At 47.1% G+C, this 16,145-nt stretch overlaps 1 protein-coding gene across 1 annotated transcript; it reads right to left on the reverse strand.

Annotated features, from left to right (window-relative positions):
• Positions 1–9,994: 9,994 nt before the first annotated feature.
• LOC135384742 (uncharacterized protein K02A2.6-like) lies at positions 9,995–12,262 on the reverse strand. The gene has a single exon (XM_064613931.1). It carries the CDS (start codon positions 12,260–12,262, stop codon positions 9,995–9,997), a length of 2,268 nt encoding a protein of 755 aa, XP_064470001.1.
• Positions 12,263–16,145: the final 3,883 nt, after the last annotated feature.

Consider the following 16,145-nt stretch of genomic DNA (forward strand, 5'->3'; position numbering starts at 1 on the left):
TAACGAGAAAGTTCCTATGTCAATGGAGGCAAACTTTGCGATGATGGTAGAGGCCTCGGCCAATCACAGTGTTGTGGAGAATCCCTTCTGCTTGTAACATGATGCTGCTGCTTCCACTGCTCCTCATGCGCGGCCGACGCCACTTAACCGCCGCATGCGCGTTATACGTCGTTACATCCAACAACTTCCCGCACATGATACACATTGTTCGAAACAGCCAACGTACGTGGCAGTCCTATTGTTCACTAGAACTCAACAACTCAACTTTCCACTTTCTGGAACACAGGGGTGGCACCCAATGTATTGCTCCGTTGACGAAAGCGTGCTGGGCGAACGCAATGCATCCTGGACAGGTCCTGGTCGCACGTCACAGCAAACGTCAAGGCACACGTGATCTTAAAGATGGCGGCGCCCGTGATCGGCGGCCAAACCGTTTGTACCTGGCACTTCAATTGAAAACGTCGTCCAGAAACAATAACCGCATTGTTTATAAACAATGCGGTTATTGTTTCTGGACGACGTTTTCGAAGTTTTTCGATCACGGTAATTATTTTTATCCGATAAGCTCGCAGTAAAACGCGAAGTTTTACACATAAAGCGTCGCATTGTTGACAACTTCCAAAGATGTGATGACGACCGCGCGTTAAGACTTACCGAGCCGATGCGATGTACTTAAACTAAGGTGAAATGGGCTATCATGTTGCGGAATAAGCACCGCATAGTTTTCGCTGACAAAATACGGTCATCTCTTGGTGTTTTGACGGTGAAAATATGTCGGTAAGCGGCAAAACGACATGTTAACAAAGTCAGATGACCTCAAAATCACGTTTTCTATGACGTGCGACTAGGATAAGATGGCAGTTTTGCCGAAACCACCCGCTTGAGGGTAGTTACAACAATGACGGGTTTGTGTCACCCCTGTGTTCTGCAAGCAGTCGCCATCTTGCTTCGCGATGCCAATGACAATCAGTCGAACCGACTGAGAGCGAGCGTTTTCGTTTGAGCAAAATCACGCGTCCTACAACTAATGCGCATGCGCGACAGTCGAATCGGACGTCTCATACGGGCTACAATGTCGCTGGTTCCTCTAATGATAACGGAATTGCGGCAGGTCAAGTAAAAAACACAATGTTTGATAGGAAGGGATGGCTCTTCTGTAAAGTGAGGTGCTTTCAAGTTACTGCAAGCAGTGAGTTGCTGAGGCGTATGTCCATCACCCTCACGGGAGTGTTTCGCTCGTTTGTACTCTCGGAGCGGGTTGGAAAATTTTGGTTCATAGACTGTTGCGATCCCAATGAAGGCTTCTGAGGGATGTTTGGCATTGGCAGTTCCGTGGGACTGCCTGCCTAGCACTAGTTGATCCTTCTCTTCGTTTCTAGGGCGAGAGCAGTACTATTTTTGAAATGTGATGTGGGCAAGCTTTCGTTTGTCCCATTCTACAGTTGGCAATACGACTGCCTGTGTCCTTCAGCAAGACGGGCGTAGCATCCGTTCTTCGTTTTTGGGGCGACGTAGTGTTGTTTTTGTAATTGTATGCAACGTGGATCAATGAGATCTGCCAAAATGAAAAAGAAGAGAGAAGTAATATCAGTGGTGCATATGAAACTGGATAATGCTTAATTATTACACGAACTACCCGTTGGCGTAATCACAGCAATATTGGCAATATTGGCGCAAAATGGGCTTGCCAATATGGGCAGCCCATATTGGTCCAATATTGGCAGTCCATATTGGACCAATATTGGCAATCTTGGCAGCAAATATGGGTCCAATATTGGACCAGTATTGGCGTGCTGCTTGGGGTGTTACCACACCCACTGCGATGCTCTCGCACAAATATGTTCGTCGACAACGGCAAACGGTATCGCTTATAAGGTGTTGTGTTATCTCACGTGTGCTAGAGGGCGCTGTTGATCTTGTGTTGGTTTACCTTTTCTGGCCATTCGAAACAAAGGTTGCAAGTTTGACGTTCACCGCGTTTTGTGTATCTGCTTACCTCCGTCGTCGCTACGTTTTTTCCAGTCATGTAACAACCGGACCCTTTTGTATGCTTAGTTAGAAACCACAGCGCAACTACGAACTGCTCCGTATAGTTATCTCGCAACGGTTATAGCTCCTCGCAACATTTGCAGCGGCTTACTTCCATAATTACGCACCGTCGCGAACGGAAACATGTAACTTGTTGGGTTCTACACCGTTATGCTGTTATGGGACTACTGGTTACCTTTTGTAAAATTCATAAGAGGGCAGGCATTTCAACGCACTGCTTACGGGCGGAAAATATGTATTTAGCGATATGGGAGTCTTCTGGAGAAAACACTTTTACATGGCACTGCCACAGCTATGGTTAGGACGTTACGGCTATGCTACAGTTAAGACCACTGAGTATGCTGCTGTGTTGTCTAAACAATAATGTTTTACCGACTGAGATAAGCACTGACTAAACGCTAAATCGTTATAGCCGGAATGCGAGCTGAGAAGAGATGGTACGCGGGTGAGTTTTATGGCTATAAATGAATTGTGTCAAAGCAAATGCTTATTAAGGTTGAGTTCTCTCTGCGAAAACCAACAAGGAGGCGGTGAAAAGGTAAATTTATTTGATTAGCCCTAGAAAGATGTGTTACCGGGCCCTATGTGTACTGAAAGGGCTACCGTTCAGGGGGGGGGGGGGGGTTCGTTCATCCAAAGAAAGAAAAAAAAATAAGGAAGAGAGGGCGGTCTGCCTGCCGAGACGGGCGGCAAGTTCCCACAGAGAGGGAGAGACAAAAAAAAAAGACAAGAAAGAAAGGCAAACACGAAAAAACGGGACGCAGCAACTAGGCACACGACACACAGCGATGATACGTTCAGTGCAAAGTTCGGTGGCTGTGTCATCTCGTGGTCACCTTCGATTCACACCATACAGTTCACCATAATACCTTTCAGTTTGTCACATTTGTTACAGCAGGTCACATTAGTTGGTCAAAGGTTCGTTGTTCACAGTTGGTCCAGTTCACAGTTGATCACAGGTTGTTGGTCACTCAGTTCACAGCGTTGTCTATTTCTTCTTTGCTGTCAGAGAGTACCTAGGAGGTTACTCTCCTTCATGAAATCTAGGACTATTCTTTGTGTTGCCCCCCGCGTTGACATTGGTCCAGTAGGTCCACCGTTCGGGCCGCATAAAAATAGGAAGACCTGGGCACTGTCGTGCCCGGAGAATTTGGCCCGTTCAATGCTCAAACACGAGTGGGATGCTCGAAACCGTATCTTCCGTTATTTCTCCCAAGTGCCGCTAAGGCAGTGGCGGACCCGGGAGGGGGGGGGGGGGGGGTCAAACGTCAAAACGTCAGTTTATATATTAGATTTCCCCCTCTCCCCTCCTCCAGTACGCGCTTCAACAAAAAAACCGCTCCCCACCCCCCAAACCTAGGGCCTGGATCCGCCCCTGCGCTAAGGTGCCCCTTTCCCTGCTCCACAGGGCGAAGTTGTGTTTAAGATGTGTTGCAGCGAGCTACACCATCTGGCTTAAGTTAATACATTTGTGAAATATATTCCTATTACAAGCAAATGATCTTATTTTTGACTTGCGAGACGACTTCTCCGCAATGCGGCTAGAACGCGTGGCACGGAAATTGAACAAACTCACTACAGAATTATAAAGCGGCACGCTCCTAAACTCCTAATCGTGTTCGTATCCTAATTTCTCAGGAATTTTTCCTACCCGTTACTCGTATCAGCCTACAGGTATACTGGCTGTTGAACCTTTGTGCGGATGAACAAGGAGAATGAGCGCAAGAGAATTTCAGAGCATTAACACGGTGTTTCACCTAACGTGAAAAAATAAAAATAAAATAATCTATTTGCCTGTACATTAATGTTCAGACAAATGCATTATTATGATAGATTTGTGATATCATTTTATTGTATGCGTGTGTTCCAACGATCACGTATGTGAAAGATAAAAGTCAGATCCGTCATACGGTCACATAAAATCAGGTGAATGCTTGAAATTTACTCATTCAAAAACACCCATGTCATACGTATATTCCTGCATATATTCCACGCTTTCTATGTATCCATACATTCTTTGCAACCTGTGTTTAGCGCGAGTAGAATTTCGCAACTGACCATGATGAAGTAGCTTCGAACTGCTAGCGCTTATAAAATAGCCATTATATAAATAACTGTGACGTCGTTATACTTATGATAAAAAAGCTGTTACAAAATAAAAGTACAAAAAAATACAAAACTTTGTACATTTGTGATTGTACATTTCGTTTGACACACAGAACCGCAGTGACAAATATAACAAATGCCGAATGGGATTCACCTACTCGAACATACGCACGTTCAGTAGTCATCTTCCCAGCTAAGCACGCTGGTGCATGGAGCTATATAAACTCAAAAAAGTTATCCACAAAGTAATTTTCACTCATTTTGAGGACTTTAAGAAGCTCAAATGTCCAGAAACTGAGCCTTCCAAACACGTTTTCGAGCACGATGACCACACCGAAAGACTGGCTCAAGCTGTGCATCCTCACTAGGGGCAGTTCACGGAGCAGCCGCATAGTGGCAACAGTGTGTGCGATCTCGAGGCTATTTTATTCTTCCGGGTAGCTTCTGTTACTACGCGCACTAACAGTGTGAAGCGCATCATTTCAACACTGAATACTGCTTTTTTTTCGACAGCATTTCAAATATGTTCGAACCGATTTTGCAAATGAAACTGGAACAACACCGTTGTAGGTCTCGGTTCTGAAAGAGGACATGAACCTAGTGTTGTGTCCGCTCAGCCAGACATCCCATTCCAGAATCCTTTATTGATAGCGATCATCATGGTGCTTCTTACACCCGCGCGCTATCGGCTCTGCGCGACACCACACCTAGGCATCCATGAAAGTTACGGTCGCACCCGGCAATGCATCTATAAAACCGATACTACTATGTTCGACTTCCTGCTGTCCTCTCGCCATCTGCCCGCGTGTGTACACCGCTCATAGCCACAGTTGCTTCGCGGCTCTGACAATTAAACGAAAGCATCAATGTATCGTCTGTAATGATGACCAACACTGCAGACGAAGTTGCGACTCCTGTTTGCGCAAACAATTTTTTACGCTACTTTGAAGTTTCAGTCTTTCGGGGCCATGGCAATACTGGCACCTACTGACTTGCTAATCATTAAAATGAGAGAGAGAGAGAGAGGGAGAAAAGAGAAAGAATCTGACACTATAGACGACCCTCTGTTCACAAACATGTGACGACACGAGAAAACGGGTTCGAGGTTATATTTTGCTGTGGTGGGCAAGAAGCGAGGAAAGTGCCTAGGATGATAGGCTGATAAAACTGATAATGCCCACTAGCATGCTTTGGCAGGCGGCGAAACGTAATCGATGACGGAGGGGCTAAGGTCATCTATTCAGCATATGACTGCAGAAAACGGTTGTCCGCCGTCAATATATCATGCAAGCACAGCTGAATGGCTTAATGAGTGCGGCCAAAAGGAGATGGCTGTCTCATTCGAGTGTCGCGTGCGTACATTGCGACACCTGTACAGACGTCGGGTAACACCGAGAGCATAGACGCCACGTTTCTTCGCCTATATAGCGACCTTTAATACCCCAAAGGGCAGACATGAGGCAACGCCTTCTCCGCCCTCTTATTCTGCAGACAGCTACAACGTGCTACGAGTTGTTTTCACATTGTGAATCATCTCTACTCTTCCCCTTTCCGCCTGCTCTGCCGACTTCACTTTTCTTGTTCCATCGAGCATTCCAGTTTCTCCTACAGCTCTTAGTGTCGCTCTCGGTTGTGAGCGTTCGGCAGTCGGCTGTCTGCGGTCTGTCTGGAAGTATTTGTGAAGGCGTAAAAAACCTCCCGGCGTAAACAAACGTCCAATGACCCAGCGACTGCCAATGTGTTTTCAGGCTGCAGCTGCACGGCTGTTCGTTTGTTATAGAATGGGATCCCAGAATAGCGTGGTGTGTTTTGGAATTTAAACGTTGGCTTTTCAAGGACGGGTAACGCTGCGAAAACGTCTGACTCAGCTGTTAGTGTATCATTTTCTTGCTGGCGCTTGCTATGGAATGTTCGTGACCTTGACACCGGTACTGGGTGAACGTGGTAAGCGGACATGCACGCTCTGCGATTCGTTAACCATGTGCGACAGATGCCGCCCCGAGGTACCTTCTGGTACCTCGGGTAAAGAAATAGCGTGCACAAAACGCCATGGCTTTATACATTGGAGAAATTCGGTTACATAATGTGGTAACGGTTAATGTGTTCCGGAGTGGAAGAGTGAGTGCATTTTCCAGGGTGGAGATGTATGCAGAGCTCAGCCATTCCGTACCCATGTCGCAGGAAAGACGTTTCGAGTTCGGTTCTGTACTTACCAAAAATGTAATGCTTTACGAGTTACCGTCAGCGCGCACTGGCAAGAAATACAAGCCAGAAACCTGCAGCACTCAGGCATAGAATTTCATTGTACCCGTATGTTATTCGATTGAAACGTGGAGGCATCGCAAGGAACGCTAATATTTTTCATTCGCAGAGGCAGCAATATCCTTCCTGTCTTAACTATTCTGTGCCGCGCGAAAAAAAAGTGACATATCACAAATTTGTTGTGCAGGTTTGTGTGACGAGGCTGATGCTTCTTCAGTATAGAGTTTCTCCGCCAGCTAACTGGCATCTGTTCCATTTTATCAGTTACTAGTCAAACATGCAGGAAAGGAAAAGTATAACGTTTCTTGTTCCATTCGCGCATGTCAAAAGGAAGACCCTGGATCGTGTTTATACTTGTCTGCAGAAAGTTTTGTGTCATAAGTCAACAGGAAATAAACTAGTATAGTGACACAGTCCACAGAAAAATACACAAAATTTCTGCAGACAAATGTCTACAGAAAGTAATGGGCCATAAGTCAACAAGAATTAAACTAGCTATGTCAACATAAGATCAACAGTTAGTCTATAGTAAGCCTGTAGGTTCTGTGGGCTTTTGTCTGTTGACTATAAACAGAAAGGCAACAGTAATTTTCATAACTACGTGACTTCTCGCGCAATGCCTCGCATTGAGGTGAGGTCTGTGATATCAGAGATGCATGCGTTCCGGTATCCACGGTGCCCATTTGCTCCGTTTCTATTGCCCTCTTCGCTGTGAAACTTTCAATGCAGGGTGAGATTGGTGCAAGGCACTGTTTTTACGTTTATATGTGATAACCTGATGTAAAGTGGAAACCTGCTGTGCGACAGAAGGGCCCGTTATTTTGTGTTTTACTTCTATGTGTCCCCACGCTTTCGCAGAAATGACTGGCCACTTGGAGTGTTTGTTCTCCCACCCTTACATCATGTTGGCTTTTTTGAGGCGACAGGCCTAAAGGACTCATTGTGAGCCCAACAGCACTCTCGGACATTCCCACCATCACGGTCACGATCAGGGTCACCATCGCCGCTCCGATCATTCCCGTTATCGCTCATCATCGTCATCACTCATCATTGTCACCACTCCTATTAGACCCCCTAGCTATGGGGTAGCGTTCCACTCCTAGAGCGGAAAACCTCCCCACTTCATCATCAGAATGCATATATTCTGATGACAGATATATCTGTTGTTGTTGTTGTTCTCCCACACATGTGGTCTGGAAGCAGTCATCGGATTCTGGCGCCAAAACACGGAGGGTCGCGTTTCTGTGAGCAGTGCTTCGCACGTGTCCGTGGCTGACGACATCGGGTGATAAATTTTGAGTGTCGAGGACGTTTGGTGAGCTGACAAGCTAACTGTTGTGCGAGGGGTGTTGTTTTATTCTACTTTTCTGAGTGTGTAACATGAGTCCCGTGAAAGGAGGGCATCGGGGAGACAGAAAACAAAGCAGAGAGCGGGGGAGTTTGGGGGAAATATAGGAGGACTTGACGTGCGGACTTCGTAGCAAACGGACTTGCTCGGAGGACCAGCGACTTTGCCATAACATGTAAATTTTGTCCACATAAGATCTATTGCTGTAAATAAACCTCTTATCGACTATTGAAGATAGTTTGCTGTCGAGTACCTGCAACTCAACCGTCATCATCACCAACAACTGTGAAGCCGCGGGGTTTAAACAGAGAAGAAAAGAACGACCTTTACTCCTGGGATGACCTGTAGCAACCCCTTTAATGTTAACGAGAAGAGTTTGTGAAGAAGTACGATCAAGTACGATCTTTCTGGAGGAAGAGCCCTGCCTTGAATTAGGCGTTTTAACTAAAGGGGACAAAAAAGTCATGTAGAATATATGTAGCATCGTTGCATTCGGTACGTTACAAAGAAGAATTTATATTTATCTTATGCGTGTGACAAAAACGTGGGAAATCTTGATCGTCACCAGTACGACCTTTTCCGGTCAACAGCCTTCAGGCATGGATTACGCCATGCAATATCATGTGGTTCGTAAACGCCAGCTGTATAACTTCTACTGAACTTTCTTTTTTTTTTTTGCAGACCTGTAAATGATACGTCTCGATAAGCCTATATTGGTCGACCAGGCGACTATTCCATGTTGTTGCCGTAGATTGCCCATCCCGCAAAGTCCATAATCCGTATTCCACCAAACTATCATATTTCCAAGTAGTAAATCGATTGCACATCTACCAATGCCAAGATTGGTCGCTGTGTATTTTTCTGTGTATCGTTTCTCCCTATCCAACAGATTTCTTTCCTTCTGGGTTATGTGCCTTCACTGCCAGCTGTGTTTGCCCCGACGGCACCCTGTTCGTGTGGGCTTCGCACTCGGGAAAAGCTCCTGATGTAATCCTCATCATAACCCAACATGAGAAAACTGCAGCCGACACGAACGGTGAAGCAATCCGCCTGGCCGAAGATCGAGCTCGTATGTTCCTTGCTCTTGTCCACAGCCGCACAGCTGTGTTCAACGACAGCAATACTGAAGGCCTAGTTCTTTTAGTATATAAACAAAGTGTACAGGAAAAGACCCTGCATTTTGCTGCTTGGTACTTTCAACAGCATCCAATATATTAGTGTTGGACGAAATTTCGATAAAGAAAATTGCGTGTCTACAACACTACAAGGCGACCAAAGAAAACGGGAAAAGAGGAAAAGCTTTGTAACTGTGTGCGCATGATCAACCCCCACTGACTTTAAGACGTGCCGTAATGAGCTCCCCAGCCACATCTGATGCAAGACGCAGGCTTCAACAAGCTGTGCAGCCTCACCGACACACCTGAACCCCAGCTCGACGAGATAGTCTATCATCGGAAGCTCATCCAAAAAGTCAAAAATCGTCGAGGTCATCGAAAGAGCTCTGCTGAACTTTTGAAGGTCGACGACCCTCAAAAAGTTCAGCAAAGCACAAGGGCAGTTATTAGAGCATGCTGCAAATAAGCGGTCTTCAATAGAAGGCCTTTCCTAACCCTTCACGCACCCCCTAACTTCCCTTTTCAGTCGAGGAACCTGCTGCCAGTCAATGCAGGCAGACCGCTCTCCCCCGCAAAGTTACCCTCCGCCGTTGACCTGTTTGCTACAGTAAAGTATCTTCAATTGGTCACGAGAGTTACCTGTATATCACATTATTAAAAGTTAATTAGGGCATTGCCTTAAGAGTTTGCTGGTGCCCTCCTACTTCAAAATTACAGATTAAGATGGCTTCTATGGCTGCACGCAGATGCGCAGCTACCCAGAGCAGGCGAGCTGCAAACACGGCGAAACACGTGCCCTCTGGTGCTGTCGCATCGTTCCATGAGTATATATATATATATTTCAAAAATAATTTCGCAGTTAGCTGGGGTGTTACATGGAGGTCCAGTTTATTACTTTAGAGAATACATAAGGTCCGTGTGTACCGGCAGATAGTTCGAAGGAGACTGCGTCTTAGCGTTCGTCTTACGTTTACACTTGAGTGCGGGAGAACAAAGTTCACTTGACAGCGTCCGGCCTCGAGTGTTTCGGGCAGGTGTGTGTGTCTCGAATAACCGCTCACATGATCGGTTGCTATGCGGCGTACGCAGCACTCTTTCCCACCCATGAAAGTGGTCAGTGGTGTGACCTGTGTCGCGGTCGGAGCGAATATCGATGTCCTACGGTTTCTGTCGACTCCGATGTGTCATCTGTGGCGTCATGGGCCGCGTTGGATGGGTCGGATGCGTGAGCTGTATCACTTTCGGAAACCGCGGTATCTGCGCCGTAGCGGGTTCGCATCTGGTCAAGGTGGCGTGTGACAATACCCTGGGCCGTTTGCACTTTAGCCATGTGACTTCCTAGGCCCTCAAGTACGATACCCGGCATCCATCCCGGTCGATCGCATTGTTTGCGCACGTAGACAGGTGCTCCAGGTTTCAAACGACTGTCCACGTCTTGCTGGGTTGTCTTTTGGTTTTTGAGCACATCGGCCTTGATTATATCCAAGCGACTACGTGGCAGAAAATTGAATAACATTTCCGCAGGAGCCTTTCCCCCATGGGCAGCTGATGGTGTCCTTCTGTGGTTATGTAGCCAGCGTTGGAGCCGGATTTCCAGGGGTCCGTCCGTCAGCTTCTTAAGAGCTTCTTTTACGCTTCTAACAGCCCGTTCTGCAAGTCCGTTTGACTGCGGATGACAAGGAGCTGTTCGCATGTGGCGAATCCCATTTCTCTTTACGAATTCTTGGAAGGCCGCACCTGTGAATGTGGTGTCGTTGTCAGTTACAATGCACGTTGGTATTCCGAAGCGGGCACAAATGTCTCGGAGATGAACAACGGTCACTTCTGCAGTTGCAGATTTTACCGGGATAGCCTCTATCCAGCCAGAATGACTATCCACAACGACTAATATCATTTTCCCTTCAATGGGGCCCGCATAGTCCATGTGTATGCGAGTCCACGGTTCGGCGGACGATGGCCATGGCAGCTCTTGAGATGGTGGTGATGATGCCGCCTGCTGGCATATCGGGCACGAACGTACTCGTTGTTCCACGTCTCGGTCGATACCTGGCCACCAAATCAGGGTTCTGATGAATGCTTTGGTTGCATTAATTCCCTGGTGTGTGCCGTGAAGCTCTGCGAGCAGAGCGTTTCTTGCTCGTTCTGGTATCACTATGCGCTGTCCACGCAGTATCGCGTCTTTTTCAACAGATAGTTCATGACGTCTCGGCCAGTATGGTTCTAGATCCGGGTCGTCCAGTTTTGCAGGCCAGCCCTTCACGATCCTAGCTTTCAGCTTTTGCATAATTGGGTCCTTGAGTGTGATGTCCACAAGCTGCTTCCCCGATATTGGGCTCGCGTCGAACATGTCGAGAGCATTGATTGCTGTGTCACTTATTCCATCGGGGTGCACGTTATACTGAACTGGAAGCCGGCTAAGAGCGTCAGCGTTTCCATTGTTTGTCCCAGCCTTGTACTTCAGTGTATATTGGTAGCCAGCCAGTATCAGAGCCCAACGCTGTATCCTTGCTGCAGCTACCGTCGGTACAGGCTTGTTTTCACCAAGAAGTCCCACCAGTGGCTGATGGTCAGTTTTCAGGACGAATTTTCTTCCCAGTAGGTAGTCGCTGAATTTTGTGATGCCGAAAATGATAGCCAGTGCTTCTTTTTCCAGGTGAGAATAGTTCTTCTCTGCATCACTTAGTGTTCTTGATCTGAACGCGATGGGCCTGTCGACGCCATCAATATTGTGGGAAAGTACTGCTCCCAAGCCGTACGGTGATGCATCACATTCGAGGATGACGTCCCTCGACGGATCAAAGTGTACGAGGAACTCCGCTTCTACGAGTGTTTTCTTGGCATTGTCGAAAGCCTTAGCTTCTTCTCTTCCCCAGCGCCAGCGGGTATTTTGTACCAGCAATGCGTACAGGGGTGCTAGTAGCGTTGACATGTTAGGCAGGAAACTTTGGTAATATGTCAACAGTCCCAGGAAGGAACGTACTTCCGTCACATTCCTCGGTGGCATAGCCCTGGAAATTGCATCAACTTTTAGTTCTGACGGATGCAGTCCATTACTGTCGATTGTGTGACCCATGTACGTCACCTGTTCTTTGCCGAACTCGCATTTCTCACGTTTCAGACGGACACTGTACTCCCTGAATACTTGGAATACCTTCTTTAGAGTCTGACCGAATTCGTCCTTCTTCTCAGAAATTAGGACATCATCCAGGTATACTTGACATCCTGGTATGCCGCGTAGCATAGACTCCATTTTCCTTTGAAACAAGGCGGGCGCCGATGCAATGCCAAAGGGTAATCTGTTGTAACGGTACAGTCCCTTGTGCGTGCTTATAACTGCAATTTTTACGTGACTCTTCGTCAAGGGGAACTTGCAAGTATGCATCGCGGAGGTCGAGTTTTGAAAACCAAAAGCCTCCTCCCAGTGAAGCGAATAAGTCATCCACCTTTGGCAGCGGGTACAGTTCAGTTATGCATGCCGGATTAAATGTAACCTTAAAATCACAACAAATACGCACTGAACCGTCCTTCTTCTGCACAGGTACAACTGGCGTCGCCCAGAGCGAGTGGCTGACAGGTGTGATGATCCCTTCATTTGACAGTCTGTCTAGCTCTTCTGCTACTTTATCACGCAATGCGTAAGGCAGAGATCGTTCTTTGAAGTACTTTGGCGTGGTTTCGGGACGCAGGTGAAGATGTACAGGTTTCCTTTCATCACCCCTATAGGCCAGGCTCAAATAAGTCGCTGAACTCACTTGTGAGGTTTCCGATCGTGGCATCATGCGGTTTTCGCAGGACGTTGATGTTGTGATCCAGAATACTCAAGGCGTCTATAAGGTCCCTTCCTACCAAGGCTGGTCCGGAGCAGCCGACCACATATAGCTGTCCGTCAACCTCTACCCAGGTGTTCAACTGGTAGTCTGAGAACACCGAGAACAGGCAAAGTTCCAAGGTAGCACGACGGTTTAATGTCGCATGGCGAAATAGGCGGCCATGCCGTGGCATGCCTCTTGTAGACGTCTTCACTGATCACGCAAACTGGAGATCCTGTGTCGAGCTCCATATCTAACACAACTCCAGCCCACTTCAATTTGAGCATGATTGGCTTCATCTTACTTGAAGATGGTCCCTTTAGCGTGTACAGGTTGAAGCATTCTTCCTTAGAAGATGTCTCAGCGTGGTTGCCTTTGTCTTCTACCAGTTCCAAGGAGTTGGATTGGTGCTTTGAAGATATCTTTTGCAGTCCCGTCTTACACTGACTAGCGAGGTGTCCGTGCTTCTTGCATCGGAAGCTCTCTTTGTCTTTGAACGGGCAGTTTGGAGGGTTGTGCTCTTTGCTTCCACACCTGATACACGAAAACGACTTCTGTGAGTCTTTCGGCTGTCGTTCTTGCTTGCTTTGCTTGCGAATCGCGTTGACGGCTCCATTGACACCTGACGCGGATGCCGCACTCGGCTCAAGTTCCTTAGAGCTCTGAGCTGCAAGCTCCGCTGCCGTAGCAATCTCAACACTTTGTGCGAGTGTCAAGGTCTTGGGCTTCGTCAGCAAAACTTTCTGGACGCTCTTATCCTTAATTCCGGTGACAAATCTGTCGCGCAAGTTGCGTTCAAGCGCAGCACCAAAGGCACAGCGGTCAGCGATTGCACGGAGTTCGGCAAAACAAAAACAGTAACGGTTTCCCCCTCACCTTGCGTGCGGTTGTGAAATCGAAATGTTTCCGCTATTTCCGATGGCTCTAGACTGAAATGGCTTGTTAGAGTTGTCATGATTTCGGTATAAGGCACTCCCATTGGTTTCCTTGGGGCGAGAAGTCCACGCAGTCTGCTGTGTGTCGGTGCACCCCCCGAAGAGATGAAAATTGATCTCTTTTTCTTCTCGTCCGTAATGCAGCTGGCATCATAAAAGGCGTCCAGTCGTTCCTTGTACTGGTCCCATGTTTCCTCGAGCTCAATGAACTCCGGTACTTTTACGATGGCCGAAGGTAGGAGCAGGGCCGGTTCCTTCCGTCTTGGGCATGACGTATCGAGCGCTACCACCAAGAATATGTACGGTGAATGTCACGTAGATCCAGATCCCGTCCTCGTCGCCAGTGTTACATGGAGGTCCAGTTTATTACTTTAGAGAATACATAAGGTACGTGTGTACCGGCAGATAGTTCGAAGGAGACTGCGTCTTAGCGTTCGTCTTACGTTTACACTTGAGTGCGGGAGAACAAAGTTCACTTGACAGCGTCCGGCCTCGAGTGTTTCGGGCAGGTGTGTGTGTCTCGAATAACCGCTCACATGATCGGTTGCTATGCGGCGTACGCAGCATGGGGTAACGGACCAATCTTCGTTACCGTTTAGATTTTGGTTACTGCTATATTTTCGTATCCGTTATCCGTTTCTGATACCAGACTCCGAATTACGTTTCCGTTACCGTTTCCGGTAATGGAGAGGCTGTTACAGAGCAGCGGGAGGACAGCCAGTCCGGCTCTGTCCGCACCCTGTTTTGCCCAAGTGCGGTTTCGGTGTCATGCGTACACAATACACAACTAATTACAGCGTCGTTGTGATGCGCACATCTTGCAAGTACTTTTTTTTTAACAAAGTGTAGGAACATGTCTTCAATCTTCACTCACTGAGTACTGCAACTCAAGGTGGGAGTAGCCTTCATCCAATGTCGCATTCATAAGCGGATGCTCTCACAAGTAAATGATAGTGCCGTAGCCATGGTGAAATGAAAATAAGTAAAAAAAAATAAATAACTAAAAATCATAGGCTGTCATCCTCGTGGTCATCCTCGTGCTCGTGCACCCTCGAGATCCCATATTGAGCTTTGTGTCCATGCTCACGTGTAGTATTTATAGCATTACAGGAAATGGTGTCATCAAAATGCAAAAATAAAATGAAAAGTCACTCAAATGTCAATCTACAACAGGAATAGCCATTACCCGGTTTCGTTTCCGTTTCTGTTTCCGGTAATGGAGGACCGTGGTATGCGTTTCCGTTATCGTTACTGTTGTGTTGCTTGGTATATGATGAGAAGCACGCACCGTCAGATTCACGGTATACTCTTTATTCCGCCATCTTGAGAATCCCCCGGTTGCCAGCACAACAATCGGGGCAGGTTGTATGGGCGTGGATAATACAGTGACATAATAGTACAGGTGATATATGACATTCCCCCTCCACCTTATATGTAGAAACGATTTCTGGAAAAAAATATAGGTGAAAACACAAATGGATAACGCGAGATAACAAAAGGTTCAAAAGTCACAGCTCTCCCTCTTGCAGCTCTAGGTATAGTTGAGCCTCTCTGGTGGCACACCTCTTGAACTTCTGATGGGGTACCGGTTGGGAGAACCAGAGTCCTGTGCGGAAACACCGTCGTGGTGTCCATCATCATCTAGTGGATGGTTACTGGTTTGGTTTTGTGGGTCGTCGCGTCTGGTGTCATCAAGCAGTTCGTCGTCTTCGCCGCTGTTTTCTACGTTAGGTGTGTGCTTGTGTCCGCTCCAAGTTTTTTGAAGAAGCTTGCATTCCGTGTGATGATATGATTATTTCTTTTTGCTGAAATTTGACTGCCTATGACTTCTACGACAATATAAGGCACCGGGTCAAATGTCGACGTCAACTTACTGATCTTCTTTTGCTTGACCAAAACGGCATCTCCTTTTTGAAGAGTGTGTTCCCTAGTATGTCGTTTTTCGTCTGCTCGTGCTTTCGATATTTATTTTGCTCTTGTATCGTTCGAGAGAGTAGCGTCGCGTTTGTCCGTGGTCTCACGATGTACCGAACTCGGCAAGGTGGTCAACATTTTCCTTCCAAAGAGAAGCTCATATTGCGAAAGCTTTGTAGTGGTGTGCGCAGTAGCGCGGTAGCAGAGCAGAAAGTCATGTATTTTCTGCATCCAGTTCTGCTCTTCCACATGGCACGCTTTGATCGCCTTCATGAGTGTTTGGACGAAGCGTTCTGCCTCTCCATTCGCTTCAGGTCACAACGGAGTAACTCTGTGATGTCGGAAACCGAGTTCCTGTACGAAGAGCTTAAACTCTGAGGAGTTGAAAGCAGGTCCGTTGTCAGTTTTTATTTGTTTCGGGATGCCGAATTGTGACAGAATATTCATCTACAACTACCAGAAGAGACTTTCCATTCGGAAATGGGCCTGCAAAGTCCATCGCAAGGTTTTTCCCCGTCAGGCAGTGGAGTTGGCTTTAGAGGATCACGTTTTGGTCCATGTGTGACAGCTTGGCATGGAATGCAATTGCGCACTGCCTTTTCTACGA

The sequence above is a fragment of the Ornithodoros turicata genome, chromosome 2 (genome assembly GCF_037126465.1).
Source record: "Ornithodoros turicata isolate Travis chromosome 2, ASM3712646v1, whole genome shotgun sequence".
In the NCBI taxonomy this organism is placed as follows: domain Eukaryota; kingdom Metazoa; phylum Arthropoda; class Arachnida; order Ixodida; family Argasidae; genus Ornithodoros; species Ornithodoros turicata.